Source organism: Miniopterus schreibersii (genome assembly GCF_964146895.1).
Source record: "Miniopterus schreibersii genome assembly, chromosome: 13".
In the NCBI taxonomy this organism is placed as follows: domain Eukaryota; kingdom Metazoa; phylum Chordata; class Mammalia; order Chiroptera; family Miniopteridae; genus Miniopterus; species Miniopterus schreibersii.
The window spans coordinates 2,123,238-2,147,542 of NC_138113.1; the positions used below are offsets into that span (position 1 = coordinate 2,123,238).

Genomic DNA, 24,305 nt, shown 5'->3' on the forward strand with positions numbered 1-24,305 from the left:
TTACTAAGTCCCTAGATAAAATGTTGCTACTTGGCCATTTTAACCAATGTTCTCTTTTGATCAACAATCCCATTCCCAAGGGGCACCACCCATTACCCCCTCTCCTGCTTCCTATGGAAGATGCACAAAATCCTTTTTCAGATACTCCCATCCGTCAAGGTTTTGTGGGTGTTTACTGTTTTTTGTGTTATACAAGCAACAAGGTATTGCTCCATATGTGAGCTGAAAATCACGCCTTCGCTGTGTCTTCCCTATGCAGCGCCACCATTCCTCTCTGACGCTCCTCCTCACCCCTCTCCTTCTAACCATATCCAAGAGTCTCAGCTCTTAAAGGTGTGTGTCGAGACCAAATGAGCCTTAAATAAGTCATTCTTTCTACAAAACTTGGTAACAATTTTACAGGCACTACTGAAACCTGTGCCTGAAAAGTGAGATTCAGCATGGAGCATACACAAGTAGGTGTGTGAGGGGAGTAGGGCTGGCGGGTGGGGCCGTGCAAGCTGACAGGTGTGTGAGGGCGCTGGAGGTGAGGACTCTGAATGGCAGGTACAGAAACCCTGCAGCCAAGGGCTGAAGTGTGTCACAGCACAGCTGGATCTTTGTCTGAGAAACAGAACTCCCATGAGCGTGTGCAGGGTCAGCTCGAGGGGAGTAAAACCCTGACACCTTCAGTTCAGTAAGCTGTGTAACAGTCCCATACGTAAAGCTCTGTTCTCCTCTACTTCACAAGAAACGAGGCCAGGAGAGGACAGCCTGCTGCACACAGGCCCAGCCAGCAGCCCGTACCTTCCAGCTTCTTGAGGAGGAAAGACTTGCCGCTGCCCCACTGCGCATACAGCCCCACACAAATGGGCGGCTGCATGGTGGGCTCGCTGAGAATGTCGGCCAGGGCGCTGCTGTACAGGTCATAGCCCAGCATGTCCCCATCTGTCTCTGTGGGGGACAGGTGTCCTGCAATTATAAACACACCATTTTCTTAGTTTAAAGGGACATTGCTATTAGGAAGAAACATCCATTCTTATCTAATGTTTATTTAATTAGAAAAAAACTTATTTTAAATGGTCAGACCTGTGTAAAAACAGGTTCAGATACTCTCAAATTAATACATTTATAGACATTATGATACCTACTGAATGCAGGATGCATCATGATTATGTACAACTAAATGTGCATTATTATAATTTTAAAAATATTTTAAAATACATGAGTCAGATTTAAAAACAAGATGCAGTGAGAACCAAATGTGGCAGGTCTCCCGTTGGTCTCTCGGTTGGCCTGTTGGTCACATCTCTTTTTTAATTCTAATAGAAACTATTCTGCTAGAATAGTTCCATATTTTAAGAGACCGCATATGAATGCTCACATTTTCATGTACATTCTTTTTAACCCAAAACTACTGTAGCACACATTCAGGGCCTTATGCTAGATGTTATACAGAATAGTCAGGCCCTGAGAACTTGGAATCTGGAAGGGAGAAAACTCTAAAAGAAATAGAATAACATGTCATATATAATAAGTATTTAAAAAGGAAATATAAACACAAATGCTCAAGAATTTAAATGAGGCAAAACTGATATCTGGTCATGTAGAGCAGATAAAGAAAGCATCACTGAGCCCAACTGGCGTGACTCAGCGGGTTGAGCATTGACCTAGGATCCAGATCAAGGTTTGATTCCTGGTTAGGCACATGCCCAGGCTGCAGGTTCAATCCCCAGTCGGGGACCTGCAGGAGGCAGCCAATCAATGACTCTAGTCGATGTTTCTGTCTCTCTCTCCCTCCCCCTCCATTCCTCTCTCTGAAATCAATAAAGACATTTTTTTTTAAAAAAAAGCATCACTAAGAAGGTGACAGCTGACATGAGCCTTGGAGAGAGATCATTTTAACAAGTAAAGACATCCATGGGGGCAGAGCAGGCAGGCCTGTGGTGGGCACAGCACAGCAAAGGCAGAGAGCTGCCAGTGTTAGAGCCACACTCAGAATACAGCACTTTTTTGTTGTTGGTTTTTTTTTTAAAATATATCTTTATTGATTTCAGAGAGAGGAAAGGAGAGGGGGAGAGAGAGAGAGAAACATCAATGATGAGATTCATTGATCAGCTGCCTCCTGCACGCCCCCGACTGGGGATAGAGCCCGCAACCTGGGCATGTGCCCTGACCAGAATTGAGCCCCAATAGCCTGGATCCTGGGTCGACACTCAACCGCTGAGCCACGCCCAGCCGGGCTACAGCATGTTTTGATTGGCAGCACCGAGTGTACCTGGGCGAACAATGGCGGAAGGAGTTTTAGAGAAGTAGGCTAGGCTCTGAGGTCTCACAAGTAACTGCCCCCCCCCCCCCCCCCCCCCGGTTGTCCTTCAGCTAGAAAGCCACAGTGCCGTGGGAAAGCTCAGGCAGGGCAGCATGCTCATCACAGTAACATTCTAACTCTCATCTCCAGTTAAGTGACAGATGCAAAATTGCTGTTGGTATCCTGACTCTTCCATGGGACATTCCTTTTTTAAAAGCTTGGTCAGGAACAAAGCCTGATACTTACTGGCTCCAAATATTTGAGTGAGAATACTCTTCTGGTGGCTACAGTCAATGTTGTAAGGAGTCTCGCCTGCTTTGTTGGGCCTATACAGCAACCTTCCATCCTTGGGATTTCTTAGAAGAAGTTCTGCCAGCTTCCGACTCCTCCCTCGAATAGCAATATGCAAAGGAGTGTCTCCTTTCTGTAAAATAGAGGCAGGAAACGTGAACTTCCATATTTTTTACATATAATATATACAGAGTAACAACTTTCATGTTTCTGTAAAGCAAATGAAAGTCTGAACTCTTCATATTTTTTATAGCATACATAAATAATGTGAATTTTTATCTCACCTTTTCCCTGCACGTTCTTTCTCTCGCTCCTTACCTCACTTTCCTTGGGAATTACTTCTCCCACAGCCCCCCAAAATGAAGGGCATTCTTCCCCCCTCCCCGGAGACAGGAAAAGCAGCAAGCTTTCTCCTGCAGCTCCTCCTGGCAAGGACCCACTCCCATCAAAGGTTAGTAACCATCCATCATCCCAGTATTTACTGTTCACAGATGTCAACCACCTTCCTCTACTAGTTTACATCCTATTTCACAGCTTTCTCCCCATCTGTCTACAAGCTTCATAACCCACACTGCTCTCCCATGTAACACGAGTGAGGAGCACAGCAAGGATGCAGGCAGACACCTCCTCTCCTGCCAGCAAACTAGTGCCCGTCTGCTGAGTCTCTCCTCCAGCCCCTCTGGAGCCTCCCCTGCTATGTATCTTTAACAAGTTCTATATTGCCAAAGCCCTCCTCGTACAGAGCTCCCAGCAGCTCCACTAACTGGTCTGAGCAGTTCAAGTCCGACCTGAGCAGCTTCTTGACTAGCACACAGAGCCCGTCCACTGCTCAGAGGACCATGGGAACCGCCAGGAAGCTATCACGGCACCGAGATCCTGCACAGGTGTCCCAGCAAGTAATCTCTCCCACACAGATACAACCAGACCCCCTTTAAGTCGCCAACTGTACATGTCAGTCCACCAACAGCCTTCCAAACAGTGCTCCCTCCACGCAGATGCTCACCCTGTCCACGGCAGACACTCTAGCTCCCTTATCCAGCAGCAGCTCCACCACCTCGATGTTTCTCATCTTGGTCGCCTTTATCAGGGGTGTCTCACCATCCTGTGGGCACATAAGAAAGTTGGCCAGACTTACAGCTTTATTCCTAGATGTTTAAAGTCACATAAACATATATGTGAGAATTCAATTATCTGATCTAGTACCAGTCTATATTTAAAATGTTCTCAAGAAATCGTAGCTATAAAAACTAACAAGAGCTTTTCCTTTCACAACCAATCTTTTGTATCAAAATAATCTGGTATCGCTCTGAGTATCAGATGTGGCCCACACCTCATCAGCCATTCCTACCCACAGTTCCCTGCCCCACACTGCTGCTGCCATCCCCCAGCTCCACTGCTGACATCAGGGGCAGCGCCTCCAGAGACTACTGCCCTTCTCACCACCTCTCCACCAGCCAACCATAGCCCAGGCAATGCCCAGACAGGCCTATGTCTAGATTTTTGCCAAGTATACATCAGTGTCACTTCTGTTTTCTGTGTCCATAAGGGCCTATGTGTAACAAGAGGTCAATGTGATACAGCAGTGTGCCTCTGGAAAACCCTGAGAGTTCATGGTTGCTTCCAAAAACCAAGGGAAATAAGAAGAGACATCATTCAGCCCTGAATCAGGAGAGAAGCCTGGTCAGAAGCTATAGGTGGTTGAGGTGGCTGACACACGATCCAAAGATAGAAAAAAAAATATTATCAAGGAACGGTTCTGCCCTGTGGCGCTGCAGTTTCCATCACTGGTTAGAAAGATGCTTGTTCCCACTCCAGCAGATGAAATAGGCTTGTCTCATGGGCGACTCACAAGCTTGTGTTATTCAGTGAGAAGTCTCACCGTTTCACTCTAAAACCCCAACTATATCTTCCCCATGAAAACTATTACACATAAGGCCAAGTACAATTACCAAAGCCTTTCAAAGTTTATATTTTCCATATGACTTGAGTAAAACTGACTGCAGTGCCTGCTTTGGGAACCGATAACCACTCACGGTGGTCTTTGTAAAGGAAATGTGTCCTGCATTCCAGACAACGGGAGCACAGAGGAATTTCAGAGAAATGATACTATATTTCCTGAACATGTTTATCTAAAGGAATAAATTACACACTATGTTTTCCTGTGAATACACAATTTCTGAAAGGATACAAAGTGACTCCTCAATTTAATATATATATTACCAATAAAATCAGTGTAATTCTAATAACGAACACATTTGATTAAAAAAACAAGCAAGACTCATATACCTTTGTGCATATTTCCGTGTCAGGATTGCACTGTAAGATGTCTCTCACCATGGTCGCATTTCCTTTCTCAACAGCCCAATACAGAGCAGTTTTATTGTCCTATGTAATAAAAAATCAATAATCGCTTCATGTAAGGTACAATATTTTTTAAATGCTGTTTGCAAACATTAAAGAGAATTATTAACACTTCTGCTGTAAAGCAACAGGAGATCTTACCAATAAGTAGCATGGTAGGAAATAATAGTAATCCTCCTTCTATCTTAGATTTACTTGAGAACCTCTTTTATGAAAGAAGCCTGAGAAAACTTAACATTACTTGACTTAGAAAGCAGCAGCCTCACACAGTCTATAAGATAATGTACATTTTTGTAACACAATCAGATTTCAGGACCGTGCACTGGGTTAGAAGCCATCAGTACCCAAGCTCCATACCCTTGGACAAGTGACACTTGGCTTTTCATCTGTCCAATCTTTTCAAAAGGTAATGCACGAGAATGTACTACACAAACCTAAGGTGAACTGTGTTTTCTTATCACTGTTAGCTCTCTTCATCTCCACCCACCCCACACCATAGACCAAACTTGATCAGATCCTTTAAAGTCTTATCTAGTCCAAAACCCAAATATAGATCAACAAAGACCTGACAGTAGAGCTGGAGGACAACATAAACTGACTAAAATGTAGGAAACAGGGTTGAAAGGCAGAAAGGAGTTAGGCTGAAGTCTGAATGGGCGGTCCAGCACTCATTTTTTAGTCCCAATGGAGTTCCCCTGCTCAGAAACGCGCACTAGCCTCCCAGCTCTCTTAGGCTCCCAGCACTCCACCTCCCTGGCTCTGGCTCCCTTTCTACTTCCATCTCCATCTCCCATCCTACCCTCCCCACCAGCCCACTGCCAGCCTGGCTTATTCACCAGCTAAGGACTACAGACTTTCAATTTCCCATTTTCCCCCAGATTTCTCATCCTACTCTTGCACTACCCTTGCCTGAAACACCCAGCCTTCCTTTTCTCTACCTACCTAAACCCAACCCATCTTTCAAACGGAGCTCAGATGCTACTGCCTCCCAAGCCCTCTGAATGCCCTCTTCCCCCTCAACACTCACGCTTGAATTTGCACTAGGCCATCAACCACATTACCATCCTATACCAGTGGCACCACTTTTTATCTTTATGGAAAAGATCAAAATAAACAGAAATGAAACAAAGTAACGAAAACCTTCCTAACTAAATATATGTTTCTTACAGGCAAGGGTCCCAGGTGAAGTCCCTCAGAGCATTTGGCATAACATTGACTTGCTTGATTAAAAAATGGATTTGGATACAAGCTAAATAGAAGGAAAAAATTGAGCAGAAATGTAGACTGTCCAACAACAAAATGGGATATTAAGTGCAGATTATTTTAAACCTAAAGCTCTTGAAATATTGGAGAGATCCACAAATTTAGGGACGATTTTACCTAAATTTAATAAGCCTTGAGCTAAGGCTGCCTTAAGCAAAGTTCACAGGCACTACCGAGTAGCCCGAGAAAGGTAAGCAGACTGGGGAAAGAGAAGACAGACACAGCAATGGGAATGGATGAAAAAGACAAGATAGAGGGAGATACTAAAGAAAATAAACAAACTGCATACACTTCAAGCGGCACCCAGTCTCAGCGTCATAACCCCCTCATCTCAGGGTCGACTATATTTATACATTAGTGAAGGAGGTATATTTAAAAACACGAGCTTCATTCTTACCACTTCTATTGAAATCTGACTTGACATTAATACAGAAATTCCACAATAACAGCAGCGAAATGTAATAACAAAGGCACTTATTAAGTATAAGAGGCTTTACAAGGTGGCAGAATGACAGCATCAGGCTCCGAGCTCACGGCACCTAGCCACACATACCTGCCCGCGAATGTCGATGTCAGCGTATTTTTGGAGAAGCGCTCGGACAATTTCCACATGACCACCTCTGACGGCACCGATCAAAACAGTATCCCCACTCTAAAAAGACAAAAAAACAAAGTGACTTGATGATGACAACAAAGAAACACTACTTTGCAGTTAAGGTTAATTATGTATTAATATAACAGACCTTTGTTCCTGAATATTTATTGGGACAAAGATCTCTTTAAATAAAGAGAAACATTTTAGACAACTAATATTAATACCTGATGGTAACGCCCTCAGAGAGAGGCAGACTATCAGCCTCAAAATGAGGCCTAAAATCCCAGGACAGACCTGTAGAAAGAAACATTATCCCAAACAGGCCATTCTCTCTGAACACAATCTTCCAGCACAAATGCTATTTACACAGAGTGGCACATGCAGTTAACAAGCCCGGTGAACACTGGAAACATACAGTGCAGGTTCCCTGGAATAATGCCACAGGACAGAGCCTGGGCCTGAAGCAGGAGCTGTGAGGAGAGCCCGAGGGGTCTGTGAGCACTCTCATCGGGGTGAGGGTGGTTCTCAGACCAGCATCACATTCTAGTCAACCTGGAGTAGAGGCCGCACTGCACAAGGCTGACTCACCCCCAGAGCAAGGCTGAAGTGAGTCCTCACTTCACAAGGACATCTCTTCGCCCCGAAATTATATTCACCAAGCAGCAGTCGTTGTCAATTAAAACTTCCCACTGCTTCAAATAATGGAAATGGCTATTTTGGCAGTGGGCAAAATTTTTTTTAACTGCTAAATTACAAATCAGTTGTAGGGACAAGCTTTAGTTGAGAATGTTAGCATTAATATGGGTCCAAACCAGGACACTAGTAAAAGGTTATGAATATTTCATTGCACTATGTGCCAGGCACTATTCTAGGTCCAGGGAAACAGACAGGAAAGGTCCCATCTCTAGGAGAATTGACAGCCTAGAGGAGATGGGCAGAATACAATAAAATAAAAAACAACAAATACCACACAAATAAATGAAAACATAGCGATGTGACAGAAAATGCCTGGGTAGCTACTCTGGATTGCACAGTGGGAGATCTTTCTGAGGAGGTACTATTTAGGCTGAGACTGGAATGAGGAGAGGAGCCAGCCTCATGATGGTCATGAAGACCAGCACTCAGGCAAGTACGTAGCTGGGCAGAGGCCCCAAAGCAGCGACAAGGCCGTGTGTTCAGGGACGTGAAAGGAAGTGAATGTGGCTGCAGGCTGCTGCAACAGGAGTAGGAAAGAGTGGTGAACATGGGAAAGAGTCGGGCCCGGACACTGTCCTGTGGTATTTAGGAACGAAAGATGCCACAGTGCTCCTACGTGCAGGAGGAAGCCCGGCTGGTTTTCAATGAAGGAGTGCACGTGAGAGTCCCTGCTTAACGATCACTCTGAGAACGTGGCAGAATAACCCAGAGCCAACAGATAACCTGGTTAAGATGCTTCTTGCTGTAACAGTGGGAGGTGGCGGCTTGGACTAGGGAGGTGGTGCTGGGAGTGAGGGAAGTGGACAGATAAAGGATATGTTTGGAGGTAGAGCCAATGGAACCTGCTGAAAAATTAGATGTAGGAGGAAGAGAAATCACAGCTAATGCATAGGACCTGGGGCTCTAACAACAGAGTGGATGCTGGTGCCATTCACGGGGATGGAAAAGACAGAAGGAGAAGCAGGTCTGGGATGAAACAAATAAAACATCTACCTGCTGTAAGTTTAGGAAGCCCTCTCAAGCAGGGTTCACGTGGAGCTGGATATACAAGTGCAGAGTTCTGAGAGGAGGTTAGAGCGAGACACACAATGTTGAAAATTCTAAGTGTGAGGGTGGAACTTGAAGCCCAGAGACCATGATAAACGCCTACAGTGACATACATCAAGGTCAGTTAAAAACTAACAGTGCATGTGCCATTTTCAATAACATCCTTCACGATGATTGACTGCATGGCTTTAACTTCTCTTAAGACAAACGTGTGTCGCACATGAAGAACACTGAGAGGCAGTGAGAAGTCAGGGTCCTTCCTTCCACCAGCGTCACCACCAGAGACAAACAGGTGACCTACCCTGTCAGGTATGTTCACATACGTCCCAGCGTCGAGCAGGTCCTGCACGATCTCCGTGTGCCCCTCCTTTGAGGCAATCATCAACGCCGTGTTCCCATCCTTATCTGTTAAATTCACATTGGGATTCCGCTTCAAAATTTCTTTTACAGACTGTGTGTAGCCTCCTTTTACAGCCACGATAAGTGCAGTCATTGAATTCTAAACACAGAAACAAGCCCAAGAAATTAATATATTCTAGAAAACACTTGATGCCGTAATAATAAAACTGAAGTTTTCAAGAAGGTGGCCTATTAACAGTTATTTCTGAAAATAAAACATCAATATAAATAACCAGAAACACACTACAAATGGCCAGGAGGCATATTTTCTGTTTTTGAAAATACATTAATTCTCTTGAGTCAACAAGACTGTTATGACAGTCAATTCTTTACACAATAATCTGAAATTGGACTCATTTACAATAAACAAACCCTCTCACAAATGTAATGAAGTATAACACAGTTGACAGGATGATTCAAAATTAAACACATTCTAAATTAAACAGTCCAAAGTAAGGTATTTCAGACTTTAAAGAATTGTTTATAATAAAATCTATGGGGAAAAACTGAAAACAATGACTTAATAGCCATAGAATATTTCATGAAAAGTATATTATTCTGTCTTTTACAGTCATCTAGAAACCCCATTTTCAAAAATTCTTATTTTAGTGGTTCTTTAAAAAACTGCACATCTAATTTATAACAATAAATCACCTAACAGAAGAACCTGACTCATTACCAAAATAAGTATTAAAATTACTTCTTTGGATTTTGATCTACTTTGAGATGTCATACAATTTATAGAAATATTTCAGTTATTAGATCAGCCCCCAAAACTAAGCCATAATTCTCTCACATACTAAAATAACATAACCTTTTATTTTTACTTTTTAAAATCCTCATCTGAGGACATATTCATTAATTTTTAAAAAGAGAGGAAAAACATCAATGTGAAAGAGAAACACGGATCGGCTGCCTCCTGCACATGCTGACCAGGGCCAAGAATGGAACCTACAACCTAGGTATGTGCCCTGACCGGAATAAAACCTGACACCCTTCGATGCACGGAATGACACTCCTACCAACTGAGTCACACCAGCCAGGGCAATAACATAGCTTTTTCAGTTGTTTAACAGTCAATAAGCATACAGACAAGCCACGCATCCACTTGGTAAACTGTCCAGACAGGAAGTAAAAGGTGTGACTTCCACGTTGTCTATGAGTCACACGGTCTCCACACGGCACTAGAATGCCATCTACTACTTGAAGGTCAGCACTTACTAGGAGCTTCTGCTGGTAGGGGAGATGTGAGACACTGGCTGGTACTATGCTATTAAGTCAAGAATGACTTAGAGCTCACTGCTCTTCACTGCAGCCAGTCTCCTGAGAACCCTTTACAATCCATCCACACAATACTTAGGTGCACAAATGGTCTATATTCATTGTTTCTTGTGCATAAATGTCATCTGCTTTAATTATAATCGAGAAATCTCAAGGAAAAAGCAACATGTGAGCTTCTCCATTGTCTCCAGCATACTTGTCACGGGGCTGGGTCCACAGCAGGTGCTCAGTAAGGAATTAATACTTGTTAGTTGGTAGGAGGTTTGAACCAATTTTTAAGTTTTCTAGGTTTCTGACCACTGATGTCTGATATTTTAAAATATGTCTATTGAAGAAAGAAAATAAGTCACAGCTAACAGTATACAAAAAATTACAATATTATTTTAAATTTTTAAACAAAAGGAATTTTAATAGGGCAAAACTTTCTCCTCAATTAATGCATTTCACACTATGCAATTTGAGACTATTTCAACTTACACTAAGATTACTGAGCAATATCCCTTATACTTTTAGCTCCTCAGGTTTACGTGCACTAGCAAGAGCTCCCAGGAGCAAAAACTACAGTGCACAGTATCTATAACATAGCATATTTATCAGGATAATAGAAAAAGAATGCTTGTTTTTCTAAGTATCATTTAAGAACTGTAGGAAATTTCTCAGGCATATACTAAGAAAAGAACATTGTCTCTCTAAAAACTAAACACACGTCTCTATAGCCAGAGGTTACAGTACGGAAGATACATACAGCTCCTTCTTGGTCGACATCAGCGCCCGAGGCCAGTAGGTGTTTTACACATTCCAGGTGACCCTTTCGAGCAGCCCAAACCAAGGCGGTGGTTCCATACTATTAAACAACAAAGCATCTGAAATTATTACCAAAGGTGTATGAAAGGAAACTAGCTCTCAACATGGACATGTTGATAAAAACCATACCTTTGAGTATTTTTAGATTATTGCTTACACCAATCATAATTTTATCATAGCTAAATCATATTTTCCCCATTTTATTTCTCCAGAATAGATGATTAACCACTGCATGAAATATCTTTTAACCAACTTTATCTTTTACAATCAGCAAGGGACAATTTTTCCATCATAAAGTCATGCACTAATTTTCAATGAGCTTTCGTTGCTTCCCATATCACGTGAAATACAATTTAAAGTTCAACAGTCTGACTACAGGCAAAAATAGTAACAATCAAGTACCAAACACAGTTTCAGACTGCTTTACTTATAAACTCATGTAATCCTATCACAAGAATACGTGCAAGTGGCAACATCACATTTTCCCAGAGAAGCAATTGAGGCCCTGAGAAGTTAGTTATGGGCTCAAACTCACAAGCTATCAAGAGGCAGAGCTAGAGAGACCCATGAACGTAACAAGTCTGGCTTCAGTCTGTGCACTTAACCACACCCCAAATCAGTTTGCACTTGACAACGTAAACTGCAGCCTAGAAGCTGCTGGAATATGACTCAGAAGACATCAGACTACAAATCCCGAATACGCAGCAATGCTCTCACCTTTGGGGAGCCTGGCAGGCAGGAGTCATGAGTGCCCACAGTGGCCTTTAACTGCGTGGGAGGCTACAAACTGAAATGAACACCTAACAAATGCCCTGTCCGTGAGAACGTCCTGTGTTGGCGGAAATGCTCTATAATTCTGCACCAGCCACCACAGCAGCCACGAGTCAACTATGGCTATTGAGCACTTGAAATGTGACAAGTATGACTGGGAAACTGAACTATTTTATTTTTTCTTATTTTAATTGATTTAAGTCTAAAGAGCTCTATGTGGCTGATGGCTACCGGGCAGCCCCACTCTGTTCATTACATCAAACATTCCAGTGACCACTGTTAAACACTGCAGCCCAGGGCTCTTCCTTGATGAAAGGACCTCAGGACAGCCAGATCACAAGGCCGCCAATGCACCATGTGGGAGCAGGAACCTAACAGGGAGGGACCTATGAAAGGTAGGCAGTTGTCCAGGCCACACCTTGGAGCAGCTTAGGACAGAGGAAGGAATATGGAGGCACTTGCCAGTTCACTCTCACAACCACATTCCCGCAGAACCAAACTCCGAGCCGCTTCCTTTATAGCTTTTCCTCTGGCCCTAAGTCTCCAAATCAAAACCCTCAGACATCCTCAAAGATAATGTAATGGAGTACCCATCCTTCAAACACTTGCTCTCCTTACAGAACTGGGCCACACCAGCTCATACGCTCTACATTCTACTCTGCCCACCCCTTCACATCAGCCAGGCCCCCTCACCCCTGTTCAGCAGATAACCTCTGCAGTGGGTACTCAGAACCGCCTCAGCAAATCCCCCTGTTCTTCCTCAAATCCTGGCCTCCATCCCAATAAACCTGCTCCTTCTGCAGGGTACCAGGGATACTACTTTCCTTCTTTCATCCAGAAATATCTTCAACAACCTCCTCCCACATCATTAGTCTCGTCTTCATTTCCTCTTCCTATAAACTGGTTTGGGTCTCTCCTACCCTAAGGAACTTTTCCAGCAAGTATCCTCTTAAGATACCATAAACAAGGTGGTTGGGGATAGCAGGAGAAGGGGTAGAAAGGGAGGTGAGGACCATCTTTGTACATCACACCAGGGATTGAGGTCTTTAGGATTTTAAGCACGAGAGAGAGATAACCTGAGTTTTAAGAAGGTCATTCTGGTAACAGCACACAAAAAGCAGACAGGACTGAAGGTAGGAAGAAAAGTTATAACAGAAAAATTCAAATAATGAAAACAGGGGCTCCTCCCTGTCTACTTTCCTGAGAAAGGGGACTGTGATGTAAAAGAATGGAAGGACACTGAGCACATAACCCATATAAGGGAACCATCGATGAGATGTGTATAGCTATATAAAATACATTAATATACATAAATAGAAGACACATCCAAGCAGCTCATGCAATGGTAGGAAAATACTTGTAGCTTAGACACACTGAGTGGACATCACATGGACTGGACCTGAAAGGTCCTGCTGACCTACCTTATCAGAGCAGTTGACTTTAGCACCATTTTGCAGTAGAAGATGCACTATGTCTGCATGGCCTCTCCCTGCTGCCCAAATGATTGGGTAAACACTGTACTGCTGGGAGACAGGGAGGTGGGCAGGTAGGTACACAGAAAGGGAAGGAAGGAAGGGGGGAGGGAGGGAGGGAAAAAACCTTTAGGATGTTTACAGCATACATTTGCTAAGAAAAGTAAATAACGAACAGAATAATAGAAAGTAATATTTTAAAAATCAAGTTGCAGACCACTCTCCACTTTGAAAACACATAACACTCTAATACATAATTGGCACGTAAGATGCACTCAACCTTAAATAAGTATATATTATGAACATGTTTAACGTGATTATCTAGCCAACAGGCGAGACTGACAACAGGCGTGTGAAAGTTTTCTTACAAAATCCTTCCATTAGCATAAATAAAAGTCTCTTTTTTCAGCTTCACTGAGGTATAATTGACAAAACTGTGAGATATGTAAACTGTACGTGATTTTATACACACACTATGAAAGGACTCCATCAATAAAACAGTTTCCTAAGCTACAGCCTGAGATCAAGTCATGTAAAGTAGTAACACAGGTATCGCTATCTGTAAAACTGCACAGAAAAATCTCTCTTTTCTTTAAAAAAAAGTTTAGATTGATAACACATGCCCACAGAAAACAGGCAAGATGATTTAAGGATTTTAAAACTCCTTTTGAAATGTGAGATGGTTATAATTAACACTTAAGCTCTAAGAGTTCCCTTTTTGTTGACAAAAATTGAGAAATAAGCAGAGCTTGAGGAAAAATTCTCATTGTGTTTTGAAATCACAGTCTTCATTCTTATCTTTGAGCAGATCTGTCATTTCCAGTCCCTGAGAAGTCTAACGCACAGTCAGCCTCCAGTGTTGCTCATGAGGACTGGCCACTGACACCGCAGATGAGCTCTATCCCCGCTTACCAGACCAGTGACACTGGGGTTGGCCCCATGAGAAAGCAGCAACTCCACCACTTCTGTGCGGCCTCTGTAGCAGGCCCACATCAGAGCTGTCCATCCTCCCTGAAAAGACAGGGGCACAATTTGGGGCAGTCTCCAAGCACAAAAATGCCATGAATAAAGTGCCTTCCATGAATATTATTTATAAAACCACTGCTTTATGAAGGCATTGCTATGTAGTTTTAAACTCCCAAGCTCCCCAGAGAAATACACAATAGTACCTAAAATAAGTCAAATCTCTTAAGTACAGAAATAATTACTTCAAACTTAGTACTATATCATGAAACCTGAAATAAGAGCTATGATAATTAAGAATCATCTCTTGTTAAGCTTGTAATGTGCACAGATGGCATGTCTGGACACAACTATACTTTAAAAATAAATTTATAGTCCAGCCGGTGTGGCTAAGTGGTTGAGCATCGACCTAGGATCCAGGAGATCATGGTTCGATTGCCGGTCAGGGCACATGCCTAGGTTGAGGGCTCAATCCCCAGTCGGGGGCATGCAGAAGGCAGCTTATCAATGACTCTCTCGTCATTGATGCTTCTATCTCTCTCTCTCCCTTCTTCTCTCTGAAATCAATAAAGATATATTTAAAAAATAAATTTATAAATATTATTCTGAAAATTATGACTAAACAACTAAAAATATTTTTAAAACTATACTATGTCCCCCCTAAAGTCCTCCTTAAAGGAAACAATTCTCATAAGTTCTAAAACACTGACAAACGGTAATGAGTACTTTTAATAATATTTCAGAATTTTAAATTCTAAAATAAACTAAAAATGATGACTAAGAATATTCTAAAAGAAGAATATTACACAACCCGGGTTTTAAACATTCTTGAGGGTCATTTCGGCGCCCAATCGCACAGCCCAAAAACATCATTATACTAACCCCTCACAATTATGTGAGCACAAGAGCTCACACCCATCTGCTACGAGTGATGGGGCGCCAGCTGATGAACACGGAACAAGAGCGCACATACCATGTCCCGGTGCTCCAAGTTCGCCCCGCACTTGAGAAGCTCTTCCACAATGTGCACGTGTCCTTCCTTTGAGGCCGATATGAGTGCTGTCCAGTTATCCTTGAACACACACGACACAGTGTTACCATCTCAGAACCAAAAACAACATTTCAAACGAGGAAAAAGGAATTTGAACGCACATACCAAATTGTCATACCAAACGGCCATGACCTGACCCTCTCTGCTCTAAATAACACGGATGCGCCAGCTCGGCGAGACGCATCTGTCTGCTGTATTACCACAATGGCACAGAAGCGGTCTCACTACTGCTGGTTCAGTCTTTTCACCAGACTTCTAATCACACACCATGCTTTTTAAAAGGAGAAAAGATGACTATCAAAGCCTCAAAGCTATCCCTGTGGCTAGCAGCCGTCACTCTAAATTGAAATTAAAGACTGTAATGAGACGTAAGAGCACACTCACTCGCAGACAGGTAAACCAAAGAGCTCCCATGATGAGTTTAGAAACTATGTGATAGCAAAATAACTACTCTCCTTTATTTTTTAAATAAAGGCTACAGGTATCCTATCCTTTTATTCATGACTGTAATTTAATTCAAATGCCACTCAATAAAAATCATCAATTTAAAATGATCGATTAAAAAAATAAAACAGATGTAGCTGTGTGACCCTAAAAAATAACTCCTGGGAAACAGACAGTAAGAGGAAACGTGAACCTCTGGGAAGAGTGACTTACCCTCAGAAGTGGTAACGGAAGGGACCACATCTTTCTGGCTATTATCAAGTAACGATATTTATCGCGGCAGATACCATTACGAAGAGCTACTGACAACATGCCTCAGACCTGGATAGTTCTAGGCAGGCATTTAATTTCATGTGCATGTGCTCCCTATTTGGCTGTGCCAACACACAAAAACATGGAGCATTTTCATTCAAAGTAAAAATTTCCCTTTTTAAAAAATTAACAGTACATTATTAGGCAAAGTTGCTATGCAACAGATAGTATAATCTGTAACCTATTATTTTTTAATCACTTCATAAAATAAACAGCAAAGTTAAGGAAAAAACAACAAATGAGTCAATTGTTCCCATAAATACCAAATCCTCCAGGTTGCAGTTGGCTCCATTCTTAATCAGCTCCTTCACGATCTCCAGGCTGCCCTGCTCGGCAGCTATCATCAGTGGAGTCTGGCCGCACTAGAGAAGGAGATACACAGGACTTGTCAGGACGCCGCACTCTAACTAGAAGGCCAGCTAAACAGACCACGTGGACATCTTCAAGTGGGATGTTAAGCACTGCTTACAGAATTTCTTTAATTTAAAAGCACCTTTGAAATCCTAAGTTTTTATTTACTAATAATGTAAACGTCAAAGAGAAAATAAACCTTTTTTTTTTTAACCACAGCATGACTAGTCTGTTTTTGGCACTGCAATTTTATTCAAAATCATCTAGGATCTGAAAGTAATTACCACAATGTATATAAAGATCTTGGAATCACTATGGTAACTAAATTCTAACGACACAGTTAGATTATGATCCAGACCTGGTTCTCATAATACATATAAAATGTCCTATCAGGACTAGGGGAGAAAAGCCCACAAGTACATACACACACACACACACACACACGTGAAAATTAAAATCACTTCCCATGATCTTATCCACTGGCAAAAATTACACTACATTGTAATACAGTTTTAAGAAACAAAATTATTCTTATTACGTTTTATAAAATACACAGTTTGCCATTAGAAATTCATACAAAAAGTCTATTAGTTCATAAAATGTTGCAGCTTGGCTGTTCATGATGAAATAAGATCAACATTTTATTTACTGTACTGTTGAGTAGGAATATCTAATATAAGTTAATGGAATAGTAAGTATATACTTCCCTGTCTTATTAAACAGGACACATGACCTATTTAACTCTCTCTTAAAGATGCAGGTCCCACGGCATGTGGAATGGATGATGCAGAAAGGGAACGGGGGCTCCATTAAAGAAAACATTTCAGAAAGTCCTAATTTTGGCTGGTTAATCCACTTATAGCTAACCTGCGTCTAGAAGCTCTCTAAAGCTTCCCAGAATCATCTTAGATTTTTGTAATCGAATTTGCTGAATAGTAATTATTCCACCGGCAAAAAAGGCAATCATAAATCTAAATTCAATACCCAATCATTTACGTAAGTTCAAACGCATCCCCAAGATATGGGACCTGAAGTACGTGAACTAGAAGAAATGGCGCCCTGATCTCCCCGGCCGCCTCCAGCCTCTGCCGCCTTGGCGCAGCGCAGTCCAAGTGCTCTCAGGAGAGCTGGGTGGGAGCGGGAGGGCCTCACCTCGTTCCTCTCGTCCACATCCCTGCACTTCTCCAGAAGCGCCTTCAGGGCAGGGATGTTCTCTTCTTCTACATAACCGATCACACTCTGCGAGATCAGCACCGACATGTTCACACAAAGCTGCAGGTCTCTCTCCTCCAACACCTGTTAGAGGCAGATAAGATAAAACACATCATTTGTGGTTGGGGAAAACTAGCGCTAACGTGTGCAGCTACACCTGCACCGGCAGGACTGGAGACGTCGCCCAGCTCGGCCTCTTTTTCCAAAGCTCACACTCATCCCCCTCCCGCTCACCCCAGCCCCCAGCTCCAGAGCACCCCACCGCCCTCAAATCAGAGCAAGTGCTCTGCTGCTCCGCCTGCTGCCTGGGTAACGGCAGCTCCAGCTCCCTTCCAAGGCCAAACCCATGGATGCGCCTGGTCCTCGTACACTCTACAGTCAGCTCTCAGCAATCCTGTTGGTCCTCCCTATGGAATACATTCCATCTCTGATTACGACTCCCCAACTCCACACCCGCGCCTGGTCGAAGCCACTGCGACCTCCACTGGGGCCCGCCTGCTCCTCCCACCCCACGGCACCTGCCCCACTGGCTATCCTCCAGGCAATCACAGCGACCTCGTGAGAACACAAGTTGGCCCAGAGCTCCTTAAGCCATAACACGCACCAGAATCGCCCAGAGACCTTGTGAAACACGGAGGCCTGGCCCTACCCTCAGAGGCTCCGGAGCAGGTCTGGGCACGGCCCCTGAACCAGCATCTGTAACAGGCTCCCAGCAATGCTGCAGGGTAGCTGCTGACTGAAGAGCCACCCCAGTGGCAGAGTCAGTGACATCCTTCCCCTCTCACAGCCCTCCGGCGCTCTCAGAGCACTCCAGGTGAAACCAGATGTTCACCTAGGTCTCAGTGGCCTGGTGTCACGCTTCTGACCTCACGTCCTACCCCTCCTCCTCGCCAGGTCTCTGCCCAAACAGGCCCAGCACTGCGCCACCCTGGGGCCTCTGCACCAGTGCTCCTGCCTGCCTCATCTCTCCACCAGACAGGCACAAGGTGCTCCGTCACTGCCTCAGTTGCCTTACCAGGAGTCTGCTCGTGTCACGTAAGATAGTAACCACCTCACACCTACTCCACACCGGCTCCGCACTCCCGGCCTCCCACCCCCACCACGGTACTTTATGTTCTCCGTGGCACTCACCACCATCAGAGATACAACGTGTGTGTGTTTCCTGTCCACCCACCACAACTAGACTATAAGGTCCCAGAGAGTAGGAACTTTGTTTTATTCAATTGGGCATCCCATGCAAATAAATAAACCTCAGTCACACTTTGCACCAAATACATGTACTAACACAAAACTGACCTAAATGTCATACCAAAAATCACAAAACTTCCAGAAGAAAACAGACTATTTTGGATTAAGCAAAGATTTTTTTCAAGAAGACACTAAAAGCATGGTTCTTAAAAAAAGAAAACTGATAAATCAGAGTTCACCTAAATTAAAAATGTTTACTCTGTTAAAAGAATAAAACGCTTGAGACTGGTGGCTATGTTTTTCTTCCACTTCCCCCTCTTGAACAGGAGTGTCTGCACCCGGCATCCCACGCCTGTCCCCGCATTGTACTTTACAGTACATGACTTTTGAGTCCCACAGGTTCACAGATGGGTAGGAATCGTGCATATTCCTATAGGATGGAAGATATACCCAGAGCCTCACTCACACCTGATTTCGATGATGGGAATCTGAACTTCTAAGCCGACAAAACTCAAGTGAGATTTTGGACGCAGTCCTGCAGTGCACTGACACTTTGAGAGACCTTGGGATGGGGTGAATGTGGTTTGTATGTGGGATGGAAGTCTATCTTTGGGGCCAGAAGACAGAAACGACTGCGCTGCATGATTCCATTTATAGGACATTCTAGAAAAGGGAACCAGACAGACAAAGACAGGTCAGGAGTTGTAAGGCTTAAAGGTCGGGGAGGAGATGCCTACAATGGGTATAAGAGAACTGGGGGAGTTCATAAATTGTTGCATATCCTGACTGCGGTAATTACACAATTATATGGCTTCTTCAGAATTCAAAACTGAACACTAAAAAGAGTGAATTATAATGCACGTAAATTATACCTAAGTAATACCTTACTTTTAAATAATCATCAAAAAAAGTTATGTTACTTGATCCAGTAACTTTATTCTATTTAGAATCAATTCTAAAAACACAAGAAACATGGAGAAAGATTTTTAAATACAACACAATTTTAGTCATAAGTACAAAAAAGTTAAAGATGGGGCATTACACAAATTATGATACATTCACACAGTGGAAAAATGTACAGTCATCAAAATGTTTCCAAAATAGGTACTAACAGAAAAATGCTCGTGATATATTAACTGGGAGAAAAAAAATAACCAAGAAAACTACATATACAGCATCTCAACCACATAAAATATATACATTTTTAAATACTGAAATGACATCAATGTAATTTTTACTTTCTTTAGAACCTTTATTCCTAATTTCCTAGAAATGTGGTGCTTTTATCATTGGAAACCAGTAAGAGATTTGTGTTAACAGTCATCACCAACATCCAACACCTTCATTTATTTCCACTTCTTAAAAAATCGAGTCCAACTCGTCTTTAAGGATCTGGCTCTGCCTCCCACTGCCTTTTACCAGCCCCACCATGCATCCCAGAGCCCAGCCAGGCCGAGTTGCCGGTGCCTGCCATGCTGCTCCACACGTCTGCCTTTGCTCAGCTTGCTGCCTCCACTCTGAACACCACTCTCATAGCCTCTCTCCCACAGCACCTACTCCTCTCTCCAGAATACAGCAGTTATCACTTTCTGTCCAAGTTTCCTCCTATGTCAGATGTCAGCCAACCCCTCTCAGTGCCTTAGTTTGGGGCCTTTGCCATCTACACTTAAGACTCCTAACCGTGCAAGAGGCAAACTTAAACTAGCTTGAGCAAAACAGAAATTTACTTTAAGGATACTGGTTTCTGTCCCACAACCACACTGTGGGAAAGGTGGGTGCCACTGGACCTCAAATGCCAGCAGAACTCTCCTCTATTGGCTTACCGTACTTTCATTATGGACCAGCTTCTACACAAATAGTAATATGGCTGCTGACAGCTATCTCGCCCCAAATTAAAGTTTCTAAAACTAGAGAAAGTTTGGACTTGTTCCCAAACCCAAAAGTCCCAGAAAAGGGCTCTGACTACCTAGACCGTGTCAGGTGCCAACCTGGAACCAGTCAACCACAGTCACAGTCACAGGACTGGAGGCATCACAACACTACATGGTGCCGGCACTGTTTCCAGAACAGGGAAAACTGCTGTGGTGGGGGTACCTGTTCTGAAAATCTTTCCTGCCACACCTTCCACCTGGACCAACAGGACAGTCTCCTGGCCTGTGCTTCCACCTCCCGCCTTTCCCCCTCCAATCCAGTTGCCACACTGAAGCAAGTAATCAAAACGCACGTCCCTCAAAATCCTCCCGTGAGTGCCCCACAAATTCATGCTGGGAGAACAAGATGGGGGCTTCATGACTGACAGGTTACTCAAGGCACTGAAACCCTAAAGCCTTTCGAAGCCACTGTAAAGATTCAATTCCATGATTCCTGTGAAAAGCTTCACTCTGTATAAAGCAGGGAGGACTCCTGAACTCAACTGTTTTAATTTTTAAAAAATATATCTTTGCCCTTCCGGGTGTGGCTCAGCGGTTGAGCCAAGTCCACCCAGGATCCAGGCGATCGGGGTTTGATTCCCAGTCAGGGCACATGCCCGGGTTGCAGGCTCGATCAATGACTCTCATTATTGATGTTTCTCTCTCTCTCTCCCTCTTCCTCTCTCTGCAATCAAGAAAGATATATTTTTTATTTTTATTTATTTATTTAAAAATATATCTTCCTTGATTGCAGAGAGAGGAAGGGGGAGAGAGAGAGAGAGAAACATCAATAATGAGAGCTATTGATCGGCTGCCTCCTGCACGTCCCCAACTGGGGATGGAGCCCGCAACCCAGGCATGTGCCCTGACCAGGAATCGAACCACTATCTCCTGGATCCTAGGCTGATGCTCAACTGCTGAGCCACGCAGGAGCAGCATGAACCCAATTCTTGACTATGGTGGGGAAGGCATGCAGCTCCTTCACTACCTGGCCCCATCTCACCCTTCCAGCCTCACCTTGCCGGGCCCCATCCCTCCCACCCTCTCCCCAGGCCTGCTTCCCCACTCCCATGCACACTTCCAGCTCTAGCCAGACTAGCCTCCTTGAGGCTCCATGGCTGCCCCACACTTCTTTCCAGGGCTTTGCGCTTACTGCCCCTTCCCTTCAGAAAGCCCTCCCTCCACATATCACACCTGGACAGCAACCCCTGGCCCTGAGGACCTGCCCTAACAGCACCCTCTCCTGCACTGACCGCTGCTTGCTCCAGGCTGGGCCCGTGTCCCTGCTCTGGGAGGCCTCCGCGCCCTGTGCACCTGACCTTGGACAGCTCACAGCACACCCGGCTTCCACCCTACTCTCCCCCGTCCACCAGCCCCTCACCTACAACTTCCTGAGGCGGGACCACCTTACATCCAGGGTGGTGTCTGCGCAGTGGGGGCTGAGAGGGGAGAACCGGCCCAGGGTCCGACCGGGCCTGGCCCGCACAGCTAGAGCCCAGTGTCCTCGGTGGCCGTAAACAGTCTCCCAGAGACCAACATCGGAGGTCACCCAGACTAGGACCTGAAGACAAAAACAAGACCACCTGGCAAAACATGAGCGTCGTGCAGCCTTCACTCCGAGGTCCTCTCCAGAAAGGCCTTTCTCCAGGCGGCCTGGCTTCCTGCTGAAAGGCGTGGACCCCGGGGGCCAGGCTTCTCCAGGCGGCCTGGCTCAGTGCTGACAGGTGTGGGCCCCGGGCCAGGCCGCCTGCCTCGGCTCTACTCCTGACCTCGCTACTTAATGTGTTATCGCCTTCGGCTCGTTTCTCAACATCAGTGTCTAAGTGTCTCGTCTTTAACTGGCTGCACAGTTGCGTGAAATGGGATTAAGCCGGCGCCTGACACCAACTCGGGGGGCAGCCTCCGGGCGCCCAGCAGCGGGGCCCTAACGCCCTCGCCTCCCCCTCGGGGCTTCCCCACCTGCACTGTTCGGGGGTCCCTGCCTCCTTCTGGTTTCCTCAGTAAGGTCCTTTTCCATTTCCTTCGGGGCGGAAACTTCCCTAAACTTGTCATTTACAAACAGGGTGCCCCCCCAAAAACGTGCACGCGCTGTATCGGCTGAGGCTCAATCCTGAAAATGAAATGTCTCACTAAGCGCCGCCGTGAGAATCCTCCGAGCGAGCGGCGTCCGCGGGGCGCCGCGTGCTCACCTTCGGACGGCGGCCCCTCCCGGGCGCTCGTCCCACGGACACAGGGCCGCCGTCCTTTGTTCTGCACCCGCGCCAGCGGGCGGGGGAGCGCCGCCGAGAACAAAGGGCGCCGCCCCCCGCGCCCCGCGCCGCCCCGCCGCCCCCCGCGCCCCAGCGCCCCGCGCGGCTGCGCACACGAACCCGGGCGGCCGGCCCGGTGTCGCCCACGCGCGGACACGCGCGAAGCGTCCCCGGGGCCCCGCGCCCCCCGGGGCCGAGGGCGAGGCGGCGGCCCCACCCCCCGGGTCCGGGCGACCTGGGCGCGAGCGCCCCCCGTGGCCGCCGCGGGGACTGCACGACCGCCCGGCCCCGCGAAGAGGCGGCCTCGGCGCCTCCGCGTCCCGGCGACCGGCGGGGACAGGGCGGCCCCTCGGGCGGCACAGACTCGCCGTCCCGCCCACGGCTCGCGGGGGGCTGCGGGCGGGCGGGCGGAGCCCACGGGCCGCGGAGCCCGGCGGGGGGCCCGGCGCGGCCCCGAGCCCCGGCTGGAAGCCCCGGCGGCCCGCGAACGCGCGGCAGCGGCTCCGCGCCCGGGAAGGGACCGTCTCGCCCCTGCCCCCGCGGCGCCCGCCGGCCCCTCAGGCGCGGACCCAGGCCGCGGGTCCCGGGCCTCCTCAGGGCGCTCGCGGGGACCCCCGCCCCGGGCGCCCGCCCCGCCCCGACCCCCGGGCCCGCGCAGCCGCCGCCTCACTGACCGTCTCGCCGCCGGCCGAGCGCAGCGCCGGCGGGAAGGCCGCTGGGCCGCGGGCGCCGTGTGCAGACGGGACCCGTTAGCAGACGTCCGGCGCGTCGCCCTCCGCACGCCCGGCGGCCATCTTCCTCCGTCTCCCCGAACTGACAGATCACGTGGGCTCGGGGGCGGGGCGACGGCGCTGGTCACGCCCCCGGAGGGCGGGGCGGGCGGCGGCAGGGGCTGGAGCGGCTGCGCGCGCAGGCGGCGCCGCGGGGGCTGGGCGTCTCGGGCCGGGCCCTGGGCGCGCCCCCAGCCTCGGAGTGGGCGCGCCTCTCCCGGGTGCGGCGGGCACGCTCTCCCGTGGTCAGGGCCCCTCTCCGGTTGTGCGTCACCCGTAATCGGCGTGCTGGTCAGCGCGCCCGCAGGGGCCGCTTCGGAAGACGTTGCACCGACGGCCCGCTCGGCTCCGCCCTCGGGAGCCCAGAGGCGAGGTCCCGGCCTCCCCTGAACGCGGGGGGACCGCCACCCCTGGACCCGCGGTGCACAGGCTCCCCGCTCCCTCCCTGCCCCCCGCAGCCCCCAGGTCGGGCTTCCACCCCGTCCTGCAGGGGGCACTCTGACTGCCCGCCCCTGGACCCGCGGTGCACGGGCTCCCCGCCCCCTCCCTGCCCCCCGCAGCCCCCAGGTCGGGCTTCCACCCCGTCCT

At 46.6% G+C, this 24,305-nt stretch overlaps 1 protein-coding gene across 9 annotated transcripts in view; it reads right to left on the minus strand.

Moving 5' to 3' along the window:
* KIDINS220 (kinase D interacting substrate 220) overlaps positions 1 to 23,762 on the minus strand; it is a 66,965-nt gene extending 43,203 nt beyond the window's left edge. For 2 of the 9 annotated variants that reach the window (XM_081156090.1, XM_081156088.1), the window contains exons 1-13: positions 23,622 to 23,762; positions 17,541 to 17,684; positions 16,301 to 16,399; positions 15,204 to 15,302; positions 14,180 to 14,278; positions 13,217 to 13,315; positions 10,966 to 11,064; positions 8,842 to 9,039; positions 6,756 to 6,854; positions 4,865 to 4,963; positions 3,582 to 3,680; positions 2,534 to 2,711; positions 787 to 951 (exon numbers count right to left, since the gene is read on the minus strand). In XM_081156090.1, coding sequence (XP_081012216.1) covers positions 787 to 951; positions 2,534 to 2,711; positions 3,582 to 3,680; positions 4,865 to 4,963; positions 6,756 to 6,854; positions 8,842 to 9,039; positions 10,966 to 11,064; positions 13,217 to 13,315; positions 14,180 to 14,278; positions 15,204 to 15,302; positions 16,301 to 16,399; positions 17,541 to 17,648 — 1,441 coding nt within the window. In that variant the 5' untranslated portion in view covers positions 17,649 to 17,684; positions 23,622 to 23,762. Of the gene's footprint in view, positions 1 to 786; positions 952 to 2,533; positions 2,712 to 3,581; positions 3,681 to 4,864; positions 4,964 to 6,755; positions 6,855 to 8,841; positions 9,040 to 10,965; positions 11,065 to 13,216; positions 13,319 to 14,179; positions 14,279 to 15,203; positions 15,303 to 16,300; positions 16,400 to 17,540; positions 17,685 to 19,256; positions 19,344 to 22,887; positions 22,999 to 23,067; positions 23,089 to 23,621 lie in introns of those variants that run through there. The other 7 variants (XM_081156089.1, XM_081156093.1, XM_081156086.1 and 4 more) reach the window with 6 other exon arrangements.
* Positions 23,763 to 24,305: the final 543 nt, after the last annotated feature.